This window comes from Pan paniscus, chromosome 7 (assembly GCF_029289425.2).
Source record: "Pan paniscus chromosome 7, NHGRI_mPanPan1-v2.0_pri, whole genome shotgun sequence".
Classification (NCBI taxonomy): domain Eukaryota; kingdom Metazoa; phylum Chordata; class Mammalia; order Primates; family Hominidae; genus Pan; species Pan paniscus.
In genome coordinates, this window is record NC_073256.2 from 160,270,508 (window position 1) to 160,297,057 (window position 26,550).

At 44.8% G+C, this 26,550-nt stretch overlaps 1 protein-coding gene and 1 pseudogene across 1 annotated transcript; both read left to right on the plus strand.

The window, feature by feature from the left end:
- The first annotated feature begins 1,099 nt into the window (after window positions 1-1,099).
- Window positions 1,100-19,510, plus strand: GML (glycosylphosphatidylinositol anchored molecule like). Its single transcript, XM_003819476.4, has 4 exons — window positions 1,100-1,183; window positions 6,682-6,776; window positions 7,384-7,491; window positions 12,673-19,510. Exons 2-4 carry the CDS (start codon window positions 6,704-6,706, stop codon window positions 12,966-12,968), a joined length of 477 nt encoding a protein of 158 aa, XP_003819524.1. The 5' UTR covers window positions 1,100-1,183; window positions 6,682-6,703; the 3' UTR covers window positions 12,969-19,510.
- Window positions 15,981-25,705, plus strand: LOC100971921 (zinc finger HIT domain-containing protein 1-like; annotated as a pseudogene).
- The last annotated feature ends 845 nt before the right edge of the window (window positions 25,706-26,550 follow it).

Consider the following 26,550-nt stretch of genomic DNA (forward strand, 5'->3'; position numbering starts at 1 on the left):
AGACAGCAATATGTACTATTTCTCTTCTTTATAAAAAAGAGACATAGTTCCTTTTTTTTTTGAGACAGAGACTTGATCTGTCCTGCAGGTTGGAGCGCAATGGCGCGATCTTGGCTCACTACAACCTCCACCTCCCGGGATCAAGGGATTCTCCTGCCTCAGCCTCCTGAGTAGCTGGGACTACAGGCACGCACCACCACACCCAGCTAATTTTTGTATTTTTAGTAGAGACGGGGTTTCACCATGTTGACCACTCTGGTCTTGAACTCCTGACCTCAAATGATCTGCCCGCCTCAGCCTCCCAAAATGCTGGGATTACAGGTGTGAGCCACCGCGAATTTAAAAAAGCCTTTTCTTTGTTCTTTGGACATACTGAAGGCCAGCCAGTCTGCCCCCATGCCCCTAATTGCAGTTATTTCCTCCCAAATAAAACATTTCAATTTCAGAAATTCACCTATTTTATATGACTTCGACAAGAGACAAGCCACATGGTGTAGGAGATGCTCGGGTGAAGCCAGCTGTCCCTGGCCACACACAGCTTGGAGGCAAAATGGCAGGAGCTCAAGCGAAAGCCAGGCAGGTCTCCCCCTGAAACCTCTGCACAGGTGGGCGCTGGCGGGGCTGAAGGGCAAGGGCACCGCTCAAGCTGGCTTTGGTCAGGGTTAGGGACAGGGCCGGCTCCAGAGGCGACGGGGTCACACCCTGAGCGGAGGGGCTCCCGGGGTCCCCAGGGGTTATGGTGATGGCGGGACCCCCTAGAGGGAGGGTCCAGGAACGAGGCAGGTGGACTGGGACCTTGAGGGCAGGGTGGGCCTGGGCGGTGCCAACAGGCTGCCGAGGGTGGCTGCTGTCCCGTTTCTCCAGCAGCCAGGGCCGTGCGCTTCTAGAACATTCCCCGTGGCTTTCCTAAAGGGAGCGTGGATGGAGCCAGGGTGTGCAGATTTCTGTGAGAAATATTTTCCCCTGGGAGCCCCAAGGGCGACCCTGCCAACCTTTGAACACTGGCAGATGGGCTGGAGGCCTGGAGCCTGGGGACGGGGCTTTGAGGGTCCGGAAGGAGGGCGGAGCTGTGCGGCCGGCGGAGGCCCCCGAAAGTTCCAGAAAGCGGGTGGGGCGGTCGGCGCGGGAGGCTCAGATCGCTGGAGGCGGCGGGCACGCACACTGCAGGCTCCGAGGGGCACAGGTGAGTTTCCTGAGGCGGGTCGGGACCCAGGCGTGAGACTGGAGTCTGCCCAGGGGCCCCGCTGAGGCAGCCCGGCAGGGCAGCCTCCTCGTCAGCTGCTTGGGCCGCCAGGACGCCGCCTGGGGGTGCGCCGCGCTTCCCTGGATGGGGTGCCCCCACTCCCCTGGGATCTCCACTCCCCTCGGAGCCCCAGGGAGACCCCCCGAACTCAGCTCCTCTCAGGGGTACCAGGGGGACCCCTCAAACTCCACTCGCCTCAGGTTCCTGGGGAGACGCCCCCTACTCCATTCCCCTCAGGGTCCCAGGGAGACCCCCCAACTATGCTCAGGGGTCCCAGGGAGATGCCAGCACCCCAACTCCGCTTCCCTCAGGGGTCCCAGGGTCCCCCTCCCCTTACAGCTCAACTTCCCTCGAGAGTCTGGGGCTGGGGCTCCGTTCAGTTCTTGAGCCCCCTTCCCTCGGGGTGTCCCGGGGGCCGCCCCACCCCCACACTGTCTGTGATTCCCCAAGGCGGGGGTCTCGGGCCGCAGCCCTTGCCACGTTCTGCTGCTCATTCTTTTCTGGCTCCTTGCTTTCGAAGGAGAGAAGGAGGCCTTCGTTTCCAGTCTTTTTGCCTTTTCTAATGGAGCCCTGCTTTTCCTTCCGTGTCCCTTCAGGCTACTTCTGCCAGGTTTCTATTTTTCATTCTTTATTATGACTTTGCCCAAAATATTCTTGACTTCTATCGAGAAGGATTTGGGGGTCCATTTCTTATTTGGAGGTGTGTTCTTAAGTTCCAAACAGATGAGGATTTTCCAGTTAATCCTTCTGGGGTGACTTATTGCTTAATGCCACCATAGTCAGAAAATGGACTCTGAGTGTCCGAAACTGCATTCGGCCCTGAAGTATCTGTCCTTGTCACCTCTTGCAATGTTTTTTGCCTGGAAGCCTGCACTCGCCGACGCTGACGTAACTGTTTCTGCCTTTCAGTTCTACAGCCTCCTTTGCTTTGTGATATTGTCATATACTTTATTTCTATATATGTTATAAACTCAGTATTTCTTGTAGTGGGTCTGCTGATAATAAAATATTCCTACTCTTTTTGTCTGAAGCCATCTTAAGCTTACCCTGTATTTGCCCCATGCATCTCTTCCGTTTCACGGTTCCTGAGTTGTCACCTTTGTGATAAACTGGTAATAGTAAGTAAACTGTTTTCTTGTGCTCTGTAAGCTGTTCTAGCAAATTGTCTAGGAGGAGGTGGTCTTGGAAACCCTTGATTTATAACTGGGCAGTCAGAAGTACACGTGGCCCAGACTTGTGATTGGCATCTGAAGTGGGGGCATTAGGGTGGGACTGAGCCCTTCACCTGTGGGGTCTGCCCTACTCAAGGCAGTGTCAGAATTGAATTGAAATGTTGGACAGTCAGTGTCCAGAGAGTTGGAGAACTGGTTCGTGTGTAAAAACTCACATATTTAGGGTCAGAAGTATGGTGGTGTAGAAATAATTCATACTATAGTCCCTTATTTCTGCCTCTTACACATCCTGTTATTTTTTAAATTTTTTCATCTTTAAAAAATCAATTTAGTAATCTTTTTCTCTTGCTCTTTAATGCTCTCATTAGAATTTTTAAAGTACTTGTATGCTAATGTCAACATTTGAGTGAACTGTGGGTTTATTTCTATTGTTGTTTTATTGATTAGCAATAATTTATTCCTAATTCTTACATATCCTGTGATGTTTTTATTGAACATCTTGCGTTGCGTACAAAATAGCTGGAAAGCTTGGAGGCGGTTGTATGTTACTACTGGGGATGTGTGCCCTCTCCTCTCTCCAGGAGCCTGTGGGAAGGCCTGGACTACTGGCTTGCTCAAAGGTGGAGGCCAATTGGGATGCTTGCGGCTTCAACCTGACCCTGGCTGCCTCTGGAGCCGGCCCTGTCTCTAACCCTAACTGAAGCCATCTTGAGCGGTGCCCTTCCCCTTCTCCTACAGAGTGTGGCTTGTCTCGTGTTGAAGTCAAATAAAATAGATGACTTTCTGAAATTGAAATCTTTTCTTTGGGAGGAAATAATTGTAATTAGGGGTATGGGGGTAGACGGGCTGGCATTCAGTATGTCCGAAGAACAAAGAGAAGGATTTTTAAAATTTGCAGTGGCTCACACCTGTAATCCCAGCACTTTGAGAGGCTGAGGCAGGCAGATCACTTGAGGTCAGGAGTTCAAGACCAGTGTGGCCAACATAGTGAAACCCCGTCTCTACTAAAAATACAAAAATTAGCTGGGCGTAGTGGCGTGCGCCCATAGTCCCAGCTACTCAGGAGGCTGAGGCAGGAGAACTGCTTGAACCCTGGAGGTGGAGGTTGTAGTGAGCCGAGATCACGCCATTGCACTCCAACTCCAACCTGCAGGACAGAGCGAGACTGTTTCAAAAAAAAAGAAAAGAAACTATGTCTCTTTTTTATAAAGAAGAGAAATAGTACATATTGCTGTCTGAGTTTCATTGGCACTAGTAGGATTTTGGGGAGCTGGCAAGCTCTGGTTGATGAGTGAATCAGTGACAGCAGTGGGTGAACCGAGGCTTAGAGTTGCAGCAGGTGGTCTCAGTAGCCATCAGATAAAACTGGTTTCAGGTTACCGCAGGCAGTTTCAGCAGTCAGGCCTCAGAGAAGTACATTCTTGGAGCAATGTTTTCTATCCTGAGTGCTGAATGGTCTCCCTACCTGGCACTCTGCCTTAGTTGGGTGTGACAAGGGTGACCCAATTTGTATGCTCACCTTTCACACCGAATCCTCAGCTCGGATGGGTTTCCCTTTCTAGGCTTTGACTTTCCCCTTGAACCTCATCCCACACACCTGTTCCATCGGGGCCACTGGCTTATGATGGAGACCAGTGGTGTGACTGTGGCAGGCTCCTTCTAGGGGCACTCTGTCTCCTGGGATCTGCCACACTGGGGGGGATTCTACTTGGCCTTCTCTGACTCCCCAGGGTCCCTCCCACCACAGCACTTGGAGGCTCTTCCATGGGAAAACTGTCTTGATCTTTAGGTACCTGGAGATTCTGGGCCACTTTGGTCCCCCGTGAGCCAAGACAGCACTCTGGTTTGCATTCCCTACTGGAGTCCCTGTCTGTAGCCAGCCTGGCTTTCAGCTGGTGCCCAAACTGACAAATGTATTTGCAGTGACAAAGGGTACCCTGGGAAGGGTTCGCCCTCTTCGGAATTTCAGTTTACGTGGGCCTTGGTGCTTCCATATCTGTCCAAGGGCCTTTCAAATGTGACTTTTAACTCTGTGGATTGATTTGCCCGGTTGTCACATTCTGAGCAGCCACAACCTACTGCATCCCATGTAGAAGTGGAAGTGACCTGATTTTTTCCTGACTTTTCAAGGCTGTATGTTTACATTTGCCTCCAATCATTCCTATATGGGAATTCCTTGGGAGTCTAACTTGGAGACTTTGTTTCTTCTGCCTTTGCTCCTGGGGGCTTAATCACTTCTGTGCCTCTGGTTATCTGTGGCACATTTGTATTTGTCATTAGTCAACCGGAGACTGGGGGTCTGAGTGGAGGGTATGTCCCCCTCCAGTGATGGTTTCTGTTGGCTTCCCAGGGTGAGGATGACTCATGACCACTTGCAAGTGGTTTTTGTGTCTGGGGTTTATGATCACACAGTCATACACGTTCTAACTCCAGACTGACTGTTGAGAAAGCCTCTGGGTAAGGAATTCCTGGGAAACACACTGTTTTCATGCATCCTCTGGAAGATGAGGCCCGAAGTTACCAGGGTCTCTGTTTGCTGATGCTGATGATCCACATTTTCTAGCCCACTCTGCTTCTCTGACACCTTTAGTCTTGAGGAGCCATGCTCTGTGAAGGAATCCAAGCTCTCATTTCCCACTCACCTCGGCCCTGGCTCTGTCTCCAGGACCTGTTCTACTACAAAACCTAAAGCTCTGGGCGCTGGGTGTCAACCTGTGCCCCAGGAAATCATACAGTTACTGTGGACTTTCCAGTTTGCTTTCTTCTAGTATTCCATTGTAGCTCTTGGGTATTTTCCCATCTGCCCCAAGATCCAGCTGGAAATCAGTGAACACATTTGATGGGAGTTTTCCTGCATGTGCTCTGGGCATTGACAGTGGAAGGGTGTTCAGAATGTCTGCTGTGCCCTCATGGAGGAAGAGGGCCTCAGTGTACATGCTCTGGGTCAGTAGGTGCCCTTGAGCCCAGCTTTGGGAGCAAGTGTTGGATGAGTGAAGGAGGCATCCAGGGAAAGCAGGCAGGACAGAGTGGAGATGGGGCTGCTGGGTCTCAGGGGAATGGGCATGGAGTGGGTAGGAGATCCACCTAGGGAGGCTGGCTGGCCGGGCGAGTCAGGAGCCCCTTCCAAGGGTGGACACTGACAGGCCCTCAGTCTTGGTCTCCTGCATCCCAGAGGTACCAGCCCATCTTTTTTCCCAAACTTGATGACCTAGGGCTAGGGGCATTTTGAATCTCAGCCTTGCCCACTGGAGCTGGACTTGGTACACAGGGTGGGGCAAAGTGGGTACTGGATCCTGATCGTCCCTATCCCTGGGGTGTGGCTTCTTGCTGCACAGTCAGCTTCTAGTTTTGTAGCCCCAGCTGCTCCTGCGGTGGAGGGAGCTACAGATCAGGCTCTGACCCCCTCCAGGTGGGGCCTTCGCGTGAGGGGAGTCAGCAGGCATCAGCAGCTGGGCCCAGGGAGTTGCCCCACTGAGCACTGCGGGCTGACCTGCTCCCAGCCAGGGAGATGGAGCTTCCCCCTTGAGTCGGGCTGCTGAAGGGGGGTAGGGGATGGAGACAGCGCGTTTGCAGGAGTAAGGGTGCAGTTGGGTCCCTGCGAGAAAATGTCTCAGTTGTGGCAACTGATTGGTGACCTGGGGGGCGTTTCTGAGCCCACAGTGCTGGCATCAGGACTCAGGTGTGAGGTGCCCCAGACCCTCCCCTTGCCAGTAATTAGCTGATGGCTCAGTGATGCCCAGGGTGAAGGAAGACTTGATTTTGGGAGGGGAGTTCTCTCGTAATGACACTGAAGATGCCTTCAAGTTGGGCTTCTGGCATGTTCTGCCCTCGCTCCCCTTCTGTAGTCACCTCGGCCCTCGTGTTGCTGAGCTGTATGTGGGAGCGGGAAGCGCGTCAGTGGGCGGAGTATTTGAGAACATTTCACAAGCCGCTGTTGAGGTTCAGAATCAACCAGCAGATACAGAAAAATATTTCGGAGCGTGGGGACCCTTGGGTGAGCTGCCACATGAAGCAGCCCCAGGACCTCCCTGGCTCGAGGAGTGACAGCGAGTTTGTCTGAGGTGAGGGCACAGGCCTGGCGAAGCCTCGTGTGTGGGTGAGACCTGCCCGACCCCAGTGCCTTACCCGAGGAGCTACTGGCCCAGTGGGGGAGGCATTCAGGTGGGCAGAGTCAGGGAGACTCATGAGGCCGTTGAGGCCAGGGGCATAGAGCTGGCCAAGGAGCCATGGCTCACTAACGTGTTGTATGGGGCTCCTTCCCTTCAGGTCCAGGCTCCTGCGTGAAGTGATGCTCCTCTTTGCCTTACTCCTAGCCATGGAGCTCCCATTGGTGGCAGCCAATGCCACCATGCGCGCTCAGTGTAAGTATCATTCCCTCTCACTGTCCTGGAGAGGACGAGAATTCACCTGGGGTGCTGGGGGTCACTGGGATGATTGGCTGCAACGTGGAGCAAGTCTCCGTTAGCTGGGGCCTGCATTGTCTGTGTAATCAGGGGTGGGCACTAGGGCAGTCCAGGAGTAGTCATGAGCAAGGAGAGGGTTAGGATGAAGGAACAGCTGACCAGGGACCAAGGGGGAACTTTGATGTGGCCCTTCCCCATCAGCGCCAGGCAGGAGGGGCTCTGTCCAGGGAAACCCAGGAGGATGCCGGACCCCTGTGAGTATCCAGTCTTCCTTGGCGAGGTGAGCCAGGTCTGCAGAGCATAGCAATCCCATATGTGACCACCAATGGCGCTCTCTGGAGCCTGCGTTGGAGAGCAGGGAAAGCTCTCCTTGTGCCTGGCCTCCCTCCCAGGAGCTAGCCTGGGCCAGACTCAGACTGCATAGAGAGCTGAGCTGTGCAGGCTAGGAGAAGTCCTTGGAAGCAGAGGGGAAGGTCTGGCCGTTGAAGAAGGGTGGAGTGAGCTGGTAATGGGTGGAAAAGGCGTGGTGGAGCAGAAGCCTGAAGCCTGCTTTCTCCCCTCTCAGGGACTTACAGTTTGAGATGCCATGACTGTGCGGTCATAAATGACTTCAACTGTCCCAACATTAGAGTATGTCCGTATCATATTAGGCGCTGTATGACAATCTCCATTCGTAAGTACTCTTTGTCATTTTGACACATTGTAGATTAGTCCCCTACCTGGGTAGTTTCTGGGGCCAGGGCCAGTCTGCTTTCTTCTCTGCACCCAGCTCTGTTTCCCCTTCCCTCATGTCCTCCCATCCTGAGTGCGTTTCTGCACGCTTTGGTCTCAGCCTCATGATAGGCCAGCATGCATCATCTTGTAGAGCCAGGTACTCTGCAAAGTAGTACAATCTGTCCACACATCTGCAGCGTCTCCAGGGGGTAGGAGCATTGCTGGACCTCAGAGCCTCTACTGTCCCTGGTTGTGTGTGTAGACACCCCATGCTGCCTGGGCGAGTCCTCACTGGCCATTCAATTTCTGGTAGTCTAGAGAGTGCTTCCAGCTCGGCATATCAAAGCAGTGGATGGGCCATGGACTCCCCCCAGGGAAAAACCTACCACACACAGATGGGAAGGACAAGCATGAGGTCAGGGCACAGCCTGCACTTCCAGGATGCTCTTGCTTCTTCCTCAGAGCCCTCTGGTGCCCTCTCTCCCCAGGGCCCTAACCTGCAGAAGATGTATGGCCAGAGGCCCAGTGACCAATGGAGCAAGCAGGGAGGGTGCAGCCAGTGTATGTCCTGGCGCACAGGTGGAGGCCTTGTCTGGGGCCCTGCTCAGGGCCTTTCCTGTAGCCCTTTTGTCCCCGGTGTCTGTGGTTGTGCTTGCAACTTCACATGTCATTCTGTGTTCTAAGCTTTGTGCAAAAATAATCCCCTGATTACCACCTCGGTGTGGTTTGGCTATGTCCCCACCCAGATCTCATCTTGAATTGTAACTCCCATAATCCCCGTGTGTCATGGGAGGGACCTGGTGGGAGGTAGTTGAATCATGTGGGTGGTTACCCTCATGATGTTCTCGTGATAGTGAGTTCCCACAAGATCTGATGGTTTTATAAGGAGCTTTTCCCCGGCACTTCTCCTTCCTGCCATCATTTGAAGCATGTGTTTGCTACCCCTTCTGCTGTCATTGTAAGTTTCCTGAGGCCTCCCCAGCCACGCGGAACTGTGAGTCAGTTAAACCTCTTTCCTTTATAAATTGCCCAGTCTCGGGCAGTTCTTTATAGCAGCGTGAGAAGAGACTCATACACACCTCTTCTTCAGACCAACTGCTGATTTGGGACATGAGCAGGAGGCTGAGAATCTGGGCTTTGTCTCCACAGTGGCCACTGCTGGGGACCTTGATGGCATGGTTTTGTCATGTTGGGATTACTGCCTCTAAATGAGGCTGAGAACTATCTTTCCCATAACTCCCTCATGGGGTAATAGTTGGCAAAAAGAGGAACTTGAGTGAGATTCGCAAGGTATGGGTGAAGCAGAGATCACTCTTCTGGAAGGTCACGATGGTTTAGTGAAGTGAAGGACACTGGTGGACTCCAATCTGTCCTCCTTCATGTCCACCCCATCTTCTCCACTTTTGAGCCTTTGACTGAAAGCAATTCTAAGACTCCAGCAGGTATTTGGCCACTGGCCTGCCTAGGTGATGGGTACTCCAGTGGCGCAGTTTAAACGTCTCTGCAAGAGACTCCTCTGCACAGCCTTACTTGAGAGGATAACGGTGCATGGCCTTTGATATTGCCCTGCAGAGTTGGGCTGTTCCAGCCTGCCCCAGTGTAAGTGACCTAGCTCTGGACTGTTCCTCTGATCTTCAGCCTTACCTGACTGACTTCCTTTCTTGGCTCCCCCATGGTCATGGCAGCTGTAACACTTTTATTTAATAACTTAGACCTAGACTGTTTTAGAGGCTCCATTTTCCTGAATGAACCCTGATGGATATTAGGACAAAGAAATTGGGAATGCTGGAATGCTGGGACATTTTTCCTTTCAGGAGATTTGCTGATTTCTGGGGCTGTGCAGGATGGTAAGCAAAAGACCTCTATGGAAAGAAACGCAGGCAGTGTCCTGAGACAAGGGGCCTGGGTATGAGGCATATAGGAACTCTGCACTATCTCTGCAACTTTTCTGAAAACCTAAAACTATTTTTAAAATAAAAGGTTCATACACACACACACACACACACACACACACACACACACACACACACACACCATAACCCCACTACCTTGTGGATTCAATAACAGAATTGCAATGTGGTTTACAATTTGAAACCCATCAGTTTAATTCACCATATTAACAAAGAAAAGGGCAGAGATGATTGTAGATGCTGAAATGTTTTGATAAAATCCAACACCCTTTCCAAATCTCTGAGGGAAATGTCTACCATCACCACTTCTATTCCCAATGGAACTGGAGTTCTTAGGTAGTTCAGTTAGGCAAGAGGAAGTATTAAGTCTCATGGAGAGGAGAAAGAAAGAATTTAAACTGCTTACTGTTCATCAGAGACAACAAACTTCAAATAACAGATATCTTTAGGAAAGATCCTGGATACAAGATAAGTATTCAAAAATCAGTTTACAAAATCAGTTGTCCTTTTGTACATCAAGAAACAGATTGAAAATGAAATCCAAGGAATGGTGCTCTTTAAAGTATCACAAAATCAAGTACCACAAATCTAACTGGATTTGTGCAAGATTTCAACACTCAAACTGCAAGAACACTATTGAAGACTTAAAACACCATTAAAGACTTAAACACATGGAATTGTACACTATACTTATGGATCATGAGAATCAAAAGAGTAAGGATATCTCTTCTCTAATTAACCTACAAATCCAAAAGAATTTCAGTCAAAGTCTCAGCAGGGGTGTGTTTGTGTTTTGACAAGTTGGTGCCAAATGCTTTTTGAAAATATGAAGGGCTAGGAATAGCCAAAGCAGTCTTGGGGAAAAAGAAAAAAGCTCGAGGACTTGTGCTCTGAACTATCAAAATTATTCATATAGTTTCCTTAATCAAAACGGTTTGGTGTTGGATCCTGTGGTCAGGATTGAAAGATAACAACACTAGAAGAGAAATAATTCAGAAAAAGCCACATACTTCTGGTTTCTTGATCTCTGACAAAGTTGACCCTGCAGTGCAGTAGGTAAAGACACTTCTCTGCGCTGAGCAGTGGTGGATATGTTAGATATTTATACACAATATCTGCACCATATAAAAGAAGCAGTTTCAGATGGTTTGTAGATCTCAATGTAAATATTAAACCAATAAAGTTTTTAGAGAAAAATGTAAAATGCTGTATTTATGACTTTTAGGAATTAAGAATTTAAAAAATCGAACAAAATAGTGCTAGTCACATAAGAATGAAATTGATAGGTTGAATTACCTTTAACTTCAAAACTTCTGTTCCTAAGAAGATACCTGTGAAATAGTATAACCGCAAGCCACGGATGAGGAAAAAGCATTTCAAAACATGTATTTACTAAAGTACTTGTGTTCATAATATAATGAACTTATTCCTATGAATTAATAAAAAACTGATCAATGGAAATTTAAACAAAAGGTTTAAAGGGAATTTGCCAGAAAATGGTGTCTGAATGTGTAACATACATAAGAAAAGTTGTTCACTGTCGTTCTTCTTGAAAGAAATGCAGCTTAAAACCACAACACAATAACACCACAGGAAATGACTCAATATCCTAAAGTGATCATACCACGTGTTGTCAGGGTTCTGAAGTGTGCACAATCCCTCAGACTATAGATAAGTTCAACCCAGTGTAGAAAACTCTTCGACGTTGTCTGCTAAAGCTGCGTATCAAACACTGAGACTCAGCGCTTCTACTCCTAGGTACATAGCTAATTATAAAAAAGCTTATACAGGCTCACCTCAAGGCAAATACAAGACAAGAGTATTCATTGCAGCACTATTTGGAGTAGACAAAAACCAGAAACAACCTCAATGTCCATCAACAATAAATTGTGGTATGTTCACCAATGTAATGCTATGCAATTTTGAGAATGAACAATATACAACAGTGTGCAACAATAGGGATAAATTTCATAAACACAGATTAGAGCAAAAGAAGCCATCCACAAAAGCAGATATAATGTATAATTTCATTTCATAAAGTTCAAAACCAAACAGAACTAACCTATAGGTTTAGAAGCCCATACATTTCCTGTCTTTGGCCTGGGCTGCTCACAGCCGTGTCTGCGTGGAGGAACAGAGTGAAGAATCCTGGGGCTCTCTCGCAGCTCTGTTTCTGATGCTGCATGCTGAGTACTGGCTGTGGGCACTTGGTGACAATCCATTGAGTTGTGGACTTATGGTCAGGCACATTTCTGTAGAATGGTGAACTCCAATAAACTTTTTAAATGGAAAATAACAGAAAACAAGTGACTGGTTCGTATTCCTCAGTTGTTTCTGGTGTTATAGAGGAGACAAGACCCAGAGCCATGAATAGATAAATCAATTATGGTAAGTTCCAGAATAAAGTATTTGTGTAAACACTGGATAGACTTCGAGGGGAACAGAAGTAGTGATGAGGGCCAAGGTATTTAACCCAGGGATTCTTGAAGGAGGTGTTAGATGGAGCTTTGGTCAGGTGGCATTGGTCAGCTGAGGCCACTGGACAAGCCCTCTAGCGAAGGTTATTGATCACATTAGTCGTGATCACATTAGTTGCGATCGATAACCTTCACCAGAGGGCGTGTCCATTGGATAACATGTACCTAGTTGGAATGGTGCATCAAGTCTGTACTGGGGAGGAGGTTGGCACCAAGGGCTCAAGAGCATTTATATGTTGGTCCAGCAGACTGAAACACCAGGCTGAGGGTCCCAGGAAGGGGTTTACCCTAGAAGGGTCTTGCCAACTGCAGAAAATCTAGTTAAGGCTACATTAATATGGGCACCTCTGTTAAAGGTGCATGTGATCTCTAGACCATAAGTGAAACATGATTTCTGGTCTGCATTTAATTTCTCGGGCTCTAGAATTCTTACCATAAGAAATGAACAGGACATTTCATTGTGCGTAGCTACATGACAGGGTACCATAATATCATTTTGGGAGGGCCAGAGGCCTAAAGATGGCAGGTTAGATAGAAAACTGTCTCCAGAAGAAGTTGTTCTGGGAGTGATGAGACCCGCTAGTGGACTTGGATATTCTCTCTCAGTCAAGTGTTCTAGACAATATTATCACAGCTGGGAGTGTAGAATGTGTACATGGAGCTAATTATGGTTGAATGTGAGGTGTATGTGCTTCAATATTTACAAGCAGAAAATGTGAAATCAATTATTTTCATTGCTGCTTCTTTTTTTAGGCATAAATTCTTGTGAACTACTTGTTTATAAGAACTGTACACACAACTGCACATTTGTATATGCAGCTGAACAGCCTCCTGAAGCCCCAAGAAAAATCTTCAAAACTAATAGCTTCTACTGGGTTCGTTGTTGTAATAGCATGGTTTGCAATGCAGGAGGACCTACTAATCTTGAAAGGGACATGTTACCCGATGAAGTAACTGAGGAGGAGCTTCCAGAAGGAACTGTGAGGCTGGGGGTGTCAAAACTGTTGCTGAGTTTTGCCTCTATCATAGTCAGCAATATATTGCCATGAGGACCCCTCCTTGGAGGGTCTGACCATCTTCACCTGTTCCGCAGAGAAATGTTGCTCTCCATTATTCCCTTGTAAGCCAGAGACCCTTATCCACTGCTCCTCTAGGTGGCCCATTTATGGTTTGTTGTAAGAGAAAAATAAAAAAAAATATTGTTTAGTGGAGATGTTCATGAGCATTTGTTGGCCTGCATGTACTTGAGCACTCATAGTGGAGTCCCTATTCATATCTGTTCTTCCCTCCCTTGCTCTGTATTCAGGGATTACTTTGTGGTTTTATTATAATCAGTTGCTGTAGCTATTAATTGATTTTGGTAGTTTTGTCTTTGCGCTTCATACTAAAGTTATGAGTGGGTTGCACACTGCAGTTACAGCATTGCAATATTTTGGTTTGTCTGTGTACTTAATTTTACCCTAGGTTTTATACTTTCAGATGTTTTCTTTTTATACATGAGTGTTTTTTTCTTTCAGTTTGAAGAGCTCCCTTTAGTGTTTCTTGTAAGACAGATGTGGTGGTGGTGAATTCTCTCAGCTTTTGTTTGGGAGAGACTTTATTTCTCCTTCATATTTGAAGTCCAGTTTTGCTGGATACATTATTCTTGGATGACAGTTGAGGATTTTTTTTTCTGTTCAACGCTTTCAAAATGTCATACCACTCACTCCTGGCCTGTAGAGTTTCCCTTAAGAATTCTGTTGCCAGATGAACTGGAGCTCCTTTACATGTCTGCCTATTTTCTCTTGCCATTTTTAGGGTCCTCTTTTTGTCCTTGACCTTTAAGAGTTTGATTATTATATGTGTCAGGGTAGTCCTATTTGGGTCAGATCTCTTTGGTGTTCTCTAACTTTCCTGTACCTGAATATTTATCTCTTCTTCAAGTTTTGGAAATTTTTCTGTTTTTATTTTTTGAACAGCTTCCTACCCCTGGTGCTTGCTTAACTCCCTCTTAAACACCAGTAATTCTTAGATTTGGTCTTTTGAGGTAATTTTCTATATCTTATAGGTTATTGCCATTCCTTTTCATTCTTCTCTCTTTTTTCTCCTTTGTGTACTTTCAAATAGCTGTCTTCAGGTTCATTGATTCTTACCTCTGCTTTATTTATTTTGCTGTTGAAAGCCTGTAATGAATTTTTCAGTTCAGCAAATATATCTCTCATTTCCAAGGTTTCTGTTTGACTTTTTAGATTATTTCAGTGTCTTCGTTAATTATTTCTCATAAATTTCTGAATTGCTTTTCTTTGTTATCTTGGAGATCACTGAGTTTCCTTAAAACTACTATTTTGAATTCTTGGTCAGAGAATTCACATATTGCTGTCTCTTTAGGGTCAGTTACTGGTTCCTTGCCTTGTTCGGTTGGGGAGGTCATGGCTCCCTGTTTGCCATTGTTTCTTGTGAATGTATGTCTATGTCCTTGCACAGAAGAATTATGTATTTATTTCAGACTTCTCTGTCTGGCTTCTTTTTGTTTCGTGTGTGTGTGTGTGTGTGTGTGTGTGTGTGTGTGTGTGTGTGTGTGTGTGTTTTAAGACAAGGTCTCACTCTGTCACCCAGGCTGGAATGTGGTGGTGATTGTGGCTCACTGCAACTCCACATTCCAGGCTCAGGTGATCCTGCTACCTCAGTCTCCTGAGTAATTCAGACCAGCTAATTTTGTTTTTTTTTTTAATAGAGATGAGGTTTTCCTGTGTTGCCCAAGCTGCTTTCAAACTCCTGGGCTCAAGTGATCTTCCCACCTCGACCTCCCAAAGTGCTGGGATTACAGGTGTGAGCCACCACACCCAGCCTGGTTTTTACTGGATATGTTTCATTAGAGATTTTTGTAATTTATCTGTTTCTTTCCTTTTTTCCTGCTAGGTTGCTGCCTCCTCTTCTGCACTAGATGGCAACTTAAGCCCAACTTTGCCTTGGTTCTAGTCAACAGTAGAGTACTACCAGTCCCAAAGAGAGAGGCCCCAAGAGGATATCCTGGTCATGTGGGAAGGCTGACCAGGGCTGCATGCCTGGGGGCCTGTGGGACTTACTTCCTACAGCATGGCACTGTGAACAGCCACATGATTTAGTGTCTCCTTTGGCTGAGTTACACAGCAGAGTTTTCAAGGGTGGGATGGGAGTCCCATTTCCCCTTTTGTCTCTGACTTTCCTCAGAAATATTTTTCCCTTCAGGCACTCCTGTTGATACCTCTAGGTTGAAGCAGGGGCAGGTCTCCTGCCAGGAAACCCAACATGGGAAGGAAGCTGGTTGTCTGCCTCCATGTCACTTTGTCCAGTGTAGAAACTGTGAGTCAGGGGGAAATGTTCTGCACATTTGGTGCTGAGCAGACTGGGGAGAGGGGCATTGTGGGCATGTAAATCCCATTTTCTTACATCTGCTCTAGGAGTTTTTTTACTTTTCTGTGGCCCCAGGAACTATCTCATCCTCATATTTGAGTCCTGGGATATTGCTGGTGATAATCTCAGTGCTGTGTATTTGGTTTTGGTTTTCTTTGAGATGGGAGGGAAGCCAGCTTGCTTGTACACTGCCATCATGGAAACTTGGACTTGTGTTCTCTTAGGTATATTCCTAGTAGTGGAATTGTTGGGTTCTATGGTAACTCTCTAGATAATTATTAAAGAGACTATGAGACTGTTTTCCAGAGTGACTGCACCATTTTACAGTCCCACCAGCCATGTATGAGGGTTCTAGCACTTGTTATTACCTGACGTTTTTTATTTTAGTCTTTCTAGTAGATGTGAAGTGCCATCTCATTGTGGTTTTGATTTGCATTTCCCATATGACTAATGACATTGAGTATCTTTGCCTGTGTTTTTTGGCCATTTGTTTATCTTCCTTGATTGTAAGAGTACTTTATATACTCATGATACAAATCCCTGATCATATAGATGATTAGCAAATACTGTCTCCCATTCTGTGGTTTGTCCTTTCACTTTTGAGAGTGTGCTTTGAAGCACACATGTTTTCAATTTTGGTGAAGTCCAAACTATCTATTTTTTCTTTTCTTGCTCATATTCTTGGTGCCATGACCTTCACCAAACCCAAGGTCAGTAAGGATTACATCTATGTTTCCTTCTAAGACTGTTATTTTTTGCTCTTATGATTAGATCTTTGATCAATTTCAGATTAATTTTCATATATGGTCTGAGATAAGAACCCAACTTCATTCTTTTCCACATAGTTATCAAGTTTCAATACCATTTGTTGGAAAGATTATTCTGTCCCCAATGGATGGTCTTGGCACCTTTGTAAAAAAGTCAGGTGACAGGGGTGGTCTGTTCCAAGATGGCCATATAGGAACAGCTCCAGTCTGCAGCTCCCAGTGTGATCGATGCAGAAGATGGTGATTTCTGCATTTCCAGCTGAGATACCTGGTTCATCTCATTGGGACTGGCTGGACAGTGGGTGCAGCCCATGGAGTGTGAGCCAAAGCAGGACAGGGCATCGCCTCACCTGGGAAGTGCAAGCAGTCACGGGATTTCCCTTTCCTAGCCAAGGGAAGCTGTGACAGACTATACCTGGAAAATCAGAACGCTGCCACCTAAATAATGAGCTTTTCCAACAGTCTTAGCAAATGGCACACCAGGATATTATATCCCACGCATGGCTCAGTGGGTCCCACGCCCATGGAGCCTTGCTCACTGCTAGTCCAAGATTGAACTGCAAGGCAGCAAGCCTGTCTAGGGGAGGGGCGTCCACCCTTGCTGAGGCTTGAGTAAGTAAACAAAGCAGCTGGGAAGCTCGAACTGGGTGGAGCCCACCACAGCTCAATGAGGCCCACCTGCCTCTGTAGACTCCACCTCTCGGGGCAGGGCACAGCTGAACAAAAGGCAGCAGAAACTTCTGCAGACTTAAAAGTCCCTGTCTGACAGCTCTGAAGAGAGCAGTGGTTCTCCCAGCACGGTATTTAAGCTCTGAGAACAGACAGACTGCCTCCTCAAGTGGGTCCCTGACCCCTGTGTAGCCTAACTTAGATACACCTCCCAGTAGGGGCCAACTGACACCTCATACAGCTGGGTGGCCCTCTGAGATGAAGCTTCCAGAGGAAGTATCAGGCAGCAATATTTGCTGTTCCACAGCCTCTGCTGGTGATACCCAGGCAAACAGGGTCTGGAGTGGACCTCCAGCAAACTCCAACAGACCTGCAGCTGAGGGACCTGACTGTTAGAAGGAAAACTAACAAACAGAAAGGAATAGCATCAGCATCAACAAAAAAGAATATCCACACCAAAACCCCATCTGTAGGTCACCATCATCAAAGACCAAAGGTAGATAAAACCACAAAGATGGGGAGAAACCAGAGCAGAAAAGCTGAAAATTCTAAAAACCAGAGCATCCCTTCTCCTCCAAAGGGTCACAGTGCCTCGCCAGCAATGGAACAAAGCTGGATGGAGAATGACTTTGACGAGTTGGCAGAAGTAGGCTTCAGAAAGTCGGTAATAACAAACTTCTCCAAGCTAAAGGAGGATGTTCAAACTCATTGCAAGGAAGCTAAAAACCTTGAAAAAAGATTAGGTGAATGACTAACTAGAATAAACAGTGTAGAAAAGACTTTAAATGACCCGATGGAGCTAAAAGCCATGGCAAGAGAACTATGTGATGCATGCACAAGCTTCAGTAGCCCATTTGATCAACTGGAAGAAAGGGTATCAGTGATTGAAGATCAAATTAATGAAATGAAGTGAAAAGAGAAGTTTAGAGAAAAAAGAGTAAAAAGAAACAAAGCCTCCAAGAAATATGGGACTATGTGAAAAGACCAAATCTACGTTTGATTGGTGTACCTGAAAGTGAGAGGGAGAATGGAACCAAGCTGGAAAACATTCTTCAGGATATTATCCAGGAGAACTTCCCCAACCTAGCAAGGCAGACCAACATTCAAATTCAGGAAATACAGAGAACACCACAAAGATACTCCTCGAGAAGAGCAACCCCAAGACACATAATTGACAGATTCACCAAGGTTGAAATGAAGGAAAAAATGTTAAGGGCAGCCAGAGAGAAAGGTTGGGTTACCCACAAAGGGAAGCCCATCAGACTAACAGTGGCTCTCTTGGCAGAAACTCTATAAGCCAGAAGAGAGTGGGGGCCAATATTCAGCATTCTTAAAGAAAAGAATTTTCAACCCAGAATTTCATATCCAGCCAAACTAAACTTCATAAGTGAAGGAGAAATAAAATCCTTTACAGACAAGCAAATGCTGAGAGATTTTGTCACCACCAGGCCTGCCCTACAAGAGCTCCTGCAGGAAGCACTAAACATGGAAAGGAACAACCGGTACCAGCCACTGCAAAAACATGCCAAATTGTAAAGACCATCAAAGCTAGGAAGAAACTGCATGAACTAATGGGCAAAGTAACAGGCTAACATCATAATGACAGGATCAAATTCACACATAACAATATTAACCTTAAATGTAAATGGGCTAAATGCCCCAATTAAAAGACACAGACTGGCAAATTGGATAAAGAGTCAAGACCCATCAGTGTGCTCTATTCAGGAGACCCATCTCATGTGCAGAGACACACATAGGCTCAAAATAAAGGGATGGAGAAAGATCTACCAAACAAATGGAAAGCAAAAAAAAGCAGGGGTTGCAATCCTAGTCTCTGATAAAACAGACTTTAAACCAGCAAAGATCAAAAGAGACAAGGCCATTACATAATGGTAAAGGGATCAATTCAACAAGAAGAGCTAACTATCCTAAATATATATGCACCCAGTACAGGAGCACCCAGATTCATAAATCAAGTTCTTAGAGACCTAAAAAGAGACTTAGACTCCCACACGATAATAATGGGAGACTTTAACACCCCACTGTCAATATTAGACAGATCAACGAGACAGAAGGTTAACAAGGATATCCAGGACTTGAGCTCAGCTCTGCACCAAGCAGACCTAATAGGCATCTACAGAACTCTCCACCCCAAATCAACAGAATATACATTCTTCTCAGAACCGTATCACACTTATTCCAAAATTGACCACATGGTTGGAAGTAAAGCACTCCTCAACAAATGTAAAAGAACAGAAATCACAACAAACTGTCTCTCAGACCACACTGCAATCAAATTAGAACCCAGGATTAAGAAACTCACTCAAAACTGCACAACTACATGGAAACTTAACAACCTGCTCCTAAATAACTACTGGGTAAATAACGAAGGCAGAAATAAAGATGTTCTTTGAAACCAATGAGAACGATGACACAATGTACCAGAATCTCTGGGACACATTTAAAGCAGTGTGTAGAGGGAAATTTATAGCACTAAATGCCCACAAGAGAAAGCAGGAAAGATCTAAAATTGACACCCTAACATCACAATTAAAAGAACTAGAGAAGCAAGAGCAAACACATTCAAAAGCTAGCAGAAGGCAAGAAATAACTAAGATCAGAGCAGAACTGAAGGAGATAGAGACACAAAAAACCCTTCAAAAAAATCAATGAATCCAGGAGCTGGTTTTTTGAAAAGATCAACAAAACTGATAGACTGCTAGCAAGACTAATAAAGAAGAAAAGAGAGAAGAATCAAATAGACAAAAATGATAAAGGGCATATCACCACCAATCCCACAGAGATACAAACTACTATCAGAGAATACTACAAACACCTCTATGCAAATACACTAGAAAATCTAGAAGAAATGAATAAATTTCTGGACACATACACCCTCACAGGACTAAACCAGGAAGAAGTTGAATCGCTGAATAGACCAATAACAGGCTCTGAATTTGAGGCAATAGTTAATAGCCTACCAACCAAAAAAAGTCCAGGACCAGATGGATTCACAGCTGAATTCTACCAGAGGTAAAAAGAAGAGCTGGTACCATTCCTTCTGAAACTATTCCAATCAATAGAAAAAGAGGGAATCCTCCCTAACTCATTGTATGAGGCCAGCATCATCCTGATACCAAAGCCTGGTAAGGACACAACAAAAAAAAAGAGAATTTTTTTAGACCAATATCCCTGATGAACATCGATGCAAAAATCCTCAATAAAATATTGGCAAACCGAGTCCAGCAGCACATCAAAAAGCTTAGCCACCAAGATCAAGTTGGCTTCATCCCTGGGATGCAAGGCTGGTTCAACATATGCAAATCAATAAATGATTTTACATCACATAAACAGAACCAAAGACAAAAACCACATGATTATCTCAATAGATGCAGAAAAGGCCTTTGACAAAATTCAATAGCCTTTCTTGCTAAAAACTCTCAATAAACTAGGTATTGATGGAATGTATCTCAAAATAATAAGAACTATATGTGACAAACCCACAGCCAGTATCATACTGAATGGGCAAAAACTGGAAGCATTCCCTTTGAAAACTGGCACAAGACAGGGATGCCCTCTCTCACCAGTCCTATTCAAAGTAGTGTTGGAAGTTCTGGCCAGGGCAATCAGGCAAGAGAAGGAAATAAAGGGTATTCAGTTGGGAAAAGAGAAAGTCAAATTGTCCCTGTTTGCAGATGACATGATTGTATATTTAGAAAACCCCATCGTCTCAGCCCAAAATCTTCTTAAGCTGATAAGCAACTTCAGCAAAATCTCAGGATACAAAATCAATGTGCGAAAATCGTAAGCATTCTTGTACACCCATAACAGACAAACAGAGAGCCAAATCATGAGTGAACTCCCATTCACAATTGCTTCAAAGAGAATAAAATACCTAGGAATCCAACTTACAAGGGATGTGAAGGACCTCTTCAAGGAGAACTACAAACCACTGCTCAGTGAAATAAAAGAGGACACAAACAAATGGAAGAACATTCCATGCTCATGGATAGGAAGAATCAATATCGTGAAAATGGCCATACTTCCCAAGGTAATTTATAGGTTCAATGCCATCCCCATCAAGCTACCAATGACTTTCTTCACAGAATTGGAAAAAACTACTTTAAAGTTTATATGGAACCAAAAAAGAGTCCGCATTGCCAAGACAATCCTCAGCCAAAAGAACAAAGCTGGAGGCATCATACTACCTGACTTCAAACTATACTACAAGCCTACAGTAACCAAAACAGCATGGTACTGGTACCAAAACAGAGAACTAGACCAATGGAACAGAACAGAGGCCTCAGAAATAACACCACACACCTACAACCATCTGACCTTTGACAAACCTGACAAAAGTAAATGGGGAAAGGATTCCCTATTTAATAAATGGTGCTGGGAAAACTGGCTAGCCATATGTAGAAAGCTGAAACTGGATCCCTTCCTTACACCTTATACAAAAATTAATTCAAGATGGATTAAAGACTTAAATGTTAGACCTAAAACCATAAAAACCCTAGAAGAAAACCTAGGCAATACCATTCAGGACATAGGCATGGGCAAGGACTTCATGACTAAAACACCAAAAGCAATGGCAACAAAAGCCAAAATAGATAAATGGGATCTAATTAAACTAAAGAGCTTCTGCACAGCAAAAGAAACCACCATCAGAGTGAACACGCAGCCTACAGAATGGGAGAAAATGTTTGCAATCTACCCATCTGACAAAGGGCTAATATCCAGAATCTACAAACAACTTAAATTTACAAGAAAAAAATCAAACAACCCCATGAAAAAGTGGGCAAAGGATATGAACAGACACTTCTCAAAAGAAGACATTTATGCAGCCAACAGACACATGAAAAAATCCTCATCACCCCTGGTCATTGGAGAAATACAAATCAAAACCACAATGAGATACCATCTCACACCAGTTAGAATGGTGATCATTAAAAAGTCAGGAAACAACAGGTGCTGGAGAAGATGTGGAGAAATAGGAACACTTTTACACAGTTGGTGGGACTGTAAACTAGTTCAACCATTGTGGAAGTCAGTGTGGCGATTCCTCAGGGATCTAGAACTAGAAATACCATTTGACCCAGCCATCCCATTACTGGGTATATACCCAAAGGATTATAAAAACTGCTACTATAAAGACACACGCACACATATGTTTACTGCGGCACTGTTCACAATAGCAAAGACTTGGAACCAACTCAAATGTCCATCAATGATAGACTGGATCAAAAAAATGTGGCATATATACACCATGGAATACTATGCAGTCATAAAAAAGGATGAGTTCATGTCCTTTGTAGCGACATGGATGAAGCTGGAAATCATCATTCTGAGCAAACTATCACAAGGACAGAAAACCAAACATCGCATGTTCTCACTCATAGGTGAGAATTGAACAGTGAGAACCCTTGGACACAGGGCAGGGAACATCACACACTGGGGCCTGTCGTGGGGTCAGGGGGCTTGGAGAGGGATAGTAGTAGGAGAAATACCTAATGTAAATGATGAGTTAATGGGTGCAGTAAACAAACACAGCACACGTATACATATGTAACAAACCTGCACGTTGTGTACATGTACCCTAGAACTTAAAGTACAATTTTTAAAAAGTGACCATAGATGTATGGCTTTATTTCTGGACTCACAATTCTGTTCTATTGATCTATCTGTCTGTCCTTGTGCCAGTATTTCACTGTTTTCATTATTTCTACTTTGTAGTAAATTTTTAAATTGAGAAGTGTGAGTCTTTCTACTTTACTCTTTTTCAAGACTATTTTGGCATTTGTGGGTCTCTTGCAATTCCATATGAATTGTATAATCAGCTTACCAATTTCTACAAAGAAGAGATTCTTTGGGGATTCTTTGAGACTGTGATAGGGATTGCACTGGATCTGTAGATAGATTTGAGGAGCATTGTCATCTCAGCAACATCATGTCTTCTGACCCATGAACATGGATGGGATGCTTTTTCAGTTATTTAGATCTTTAATTTTCTTCAGCAGGGTTCTGTAGTTTTCAGAGCATAAGAGTTGAACTTCTTTTGTTAAATGCATTCCTAAGTATTCTATTCCTTTTGATGGTATTGAAAATGGAATTATTTTCTTAATTCCTTTTTCAGATTCTTCATTACTAGTAGGGAAAATACAAATGATTTTTCATATTGATCTCATACCCTGAAGTCTTGCTGAATTACTTTTGTTAGAAATAATACTGTTTTTAGTGGGCTTCTTAGGATATTCTATATGAAAGATCATGTGAAGTTTGAAGAGACGGTTTTACTTTTTCTTTTTCCATCTGGCTGACCAGCCCGGCCAACACAGCGAAACCCCATCTCCACCAAAAAAATACGAAAACCAGTCAGGCGTGGCTGCGCGCGCCTGCAATCGCAGGCACTCGGCAGGCTGAGGCAGGAGAATCAGGTTGCAGTGAGCCGAGATGGCAGCAGTACAGTCCAGCTTCCGCTGGGCATTAGAGGGAGACCGTGGGGAGAGGGGGAGGGGGAGGGAGAGGGAGAGGGAGAGGGAGAGCCCCTTCCTCTTTTTCTTTACTTTCTTTTTCTTTCTTCTTTCTTACACAAAAGGCAAAAATTGTATACACAATTTTTAATAGATCCTGGAAATTGCTCTGATGATAATCACAGGAGTTTTCTTCCTTCTTTTTATAACTACACAGTTGTCCTTTATATAGATGTACCATAGTTTATTCAACCACTACTGTATATGAACATTCAGCTTGTTTCCAATGTTTTGCAATTATAAACAATGCTTCACTGAGTAGTCGCGTATATTTATATTTCCATACATATTTTGAATATATATTCCATATATATTTCCATATATATTTTGAAATAATTTTAGAGTTATCCAAGAGTGTCAGAAGAGTGCAGAGTTCCTTTATCCACTTCACCGATCTTCCTTTGAGTTAGCATCTTACATAATCACAACACATTTCTCAAAACTAAGTAACTACTTTATTACAGCAATATTAACTAAAGCACAGAATGTGTTTGTATTTTACCAGCTTTCCATTAATGTCCTTTCTGGGGTTTGTTTTGAGGAACAATCCATGACACCACATTGTGTTTGGTGAATATGTCTCCTTAGTCTCTTTTGACCCATAACTATTTCTCAGTCTTTCCTTGTTTTAGATGACCTTGATACTTTCAATTCTGGTCAGCTGTTTTGCAGCATGCCAATCAATTTGGATTATCTGATGTTTTCTCATGATTAGTCTGAAGTTACATATCTTAGGGAAGAATACCATAGAGATGAAGAGCTAAGGGCGTGTGTGTGTGTGTGTGTGTGTGTGTGTGTGTGTGTGTGTGTGTGAATTCTCTGTTCATGAATTTTTACCATTTTATCAGGTTTGAAAGTTTTCTCTCAATTTCTAAGCTTTTAAAATTTTATTTTATTTTAGATTTGGGAGTTATATTGGTCCGTTTTTACATTGCTGTAAAGAATACCACCCGAGACTGGGTAATTTGTAAACAAAAGAGGTTTAATTGACGCACAGTTCTGCATGGCTGGGGAGGCCTCGGGAAACTTACAATCATGGTGGAAGGCAAAGGGGTAGCAAGGCATGTCTTACATGGTGGCAGCAGAGAGAGAGAGCAGGGAAAACTGTCATTTATAAAACCATCAGATCAGTTGGGTTGTGCAAATGGTGGAGAAGAAAACTTCAGGAAGAGTGCATAGACTGAGCAGAGAAGAGGACCAGCTACCACCTCCGTAGAGGCAGGGAGAGCAGCCAAGCTGGAGCCCGAGCAGCATTGCTGGACATGGAGAAGGTCTGGAATCTTGTCAAGGAAGCAAGCAAAGGGTCTCTTTCTATTCAATGAAGTCCACTCCCAGGACCCTGGGCAGCAACGGGTGCTGGACTGGGCCAGCTGGCAGTGTCGCATCAACTGGCAGCTAGAAGTCCTGGAGAATGACAACTTCCAGGACGACCCCCATGTGGGACTCCCTCAGCTCAGCAAGAGACTGCCACAGTTCGATGATGATGCAGACACCAGACAGTAAAAGAAGAAAACCCGAGGTGATCATTTTCAACTTCGCTTCCAAAAAAACTTTCAGGCCCTGCTGGAGGAGCAGAACTTGAGTGTGGCCAAGGGCCCCAACTACCTGATAGCCTGTGCAGAGTCCCTGTCGCGGCCACAGCGCTCCTTCTGTGCTGTCTGCGGCTTCCCCTCCCCCTACACCTGTGTCAGCTGTGGTGCCTGGTATTGCACCGTGTGCTGTCTGGGGACCCACCAGGAGACCAGATGTCTGAAGTGGACCATGTGAACCCGGGCATTCCTGGAGAGGAAGGGCCTCTGTGCATTGCCAGGCCTCCAAAAAGCCAGAGTTTCATCACCCAGTGGAGTGGGGGCTCTCCCTGGACTAAGGGAGGAGCTGCTCACTCACCTAACAAAACTGTGTCTTACTTGCTAGGAAAGACCAGCCTCACTCCTGGGAACTGTCTGGCAGGTGGGTTGGGCCCACCCAGTGCTGTTAGAATGAAAAGCCTTGTGCCAGGAAAAAAAAATTTAAAAAAAAATCAGCTCTGATGAGAATTCACTCACTATTATGAGAACAGCATGGGGAATACTGCCCCCATGATCCAATCAGCTCCCACCAGGTCCCTCCCTCAGCACTTGGGGATTACAATTCGGATTACAATTCAAAATGAGATTTGGGTGAGGACACAGAGCCAAACCACATCAGGGGTCATGTGTGCATGTTTGTTACATGGGTATATTATGTAATTGTGGGGGTTAGGCTTCTAGTCTACCCAACACCCAACTATTGGACATTGTACCTAACAGGTTATTTTTAAACACTCGCCCCACCCAACCGTCCTCCGTTTTGAAATTCCTATTGTCTATTATTTCTGTCTTTGTATACATGTGTATCCATTGTTTAGCCCCCACTTATAAGTGAGAACATGCAGTATTTGATTTTCTCTCTCTCAGTTCACTTAGCATAGTGGTGTCTAGCTCCATCCATGTTGCTACAAATAACATGATTTCATTCTTTTTATGGCTTTGTAGTATTTCCTGGTGCAAACATATCGCATTTTCTTTATCCAATCAACTGTTGATGGACACTTATGTTGGTCCCATGACTGCTATTGTAAATAGTGCTGCCATAAACGTATGAGTGCAGGTGTCTTTTTTATATAATAATTTCTTTTCCTTTGAGTAGATACCCAGTAGTGGGATTGCTGGGTCAAGTGGTAGTTCTATTCTTATTTCCTTGAGACATCTCCATACTGTTTTTCCATAAAGGTTGAACTAATTTACATTCCCTCCAACAGTGTATAAATATTGCCTTTTCTCCACATCCATGCCAGTATCTGTTGTTTTCTGATATTTTAATAATAGGCATTCTGACTGGTATGAGACAGTATCTCATTGTGGTTTTAATTTGCATTTCTCTGATAATTAGGAATTTTCAGCATTTTTTCGTGTGTTTGTTGGCCATTCGTATTTCTTCTTTTGAGAAATGTCTGTCCATGTCCTTTGCCCAGTTTTCAATGGTGGTGTTTGGCTTTTTTCTTGTTGGGTTGTTTGAGTTTCTTGTAAATATTAGTCCTTCTTCAGAGGCATAATTTACAAATATTTTCTCTCATTTTTGTAGGTTGTCTATTTACTCTGTTGATTGTTTCTTTTGCTGTGCAGAAGGTTTTTAGTTTAATTAAGTCTCATTTGTGTTGTTTTGTTTTTGTTGCATTTGCTTTTGGGGTCTCCATCATAAATTATTTGCCTAAGCATATCCAGAAGAGTTTTTCTAGGGTTTTTTCTAAGGTCTTTATAGTTCCAGGTCTT

What these genes read in the sequence shown, in the direction of transcription:
- GML (XM_003819476.4), top strand. Translation starts at nt 6,704, where the DNA reads ATGCTCCTCTTTGCCTTACTCCTAGCCATGGAGCTCCCATTGGTGGCA. An exon ending in TGCCACCATGCGCGCTCAGT is followed by an intron (nt 6,777 to 7,383) that starts GTAAGTATCATT and finishes CTCCCCTCTCAG; the next exon opens with GGACTTACAGTTTGAGATGC. An exon ending in CTGTATGACAATCTCCATTC is followed by an intron (nt 7,492 to 12,672) that starts GTAAGTACTCTT and finishes TTCTTTTTTTAG; the next exon opens with GCATAAATTCTTGTGAACTA.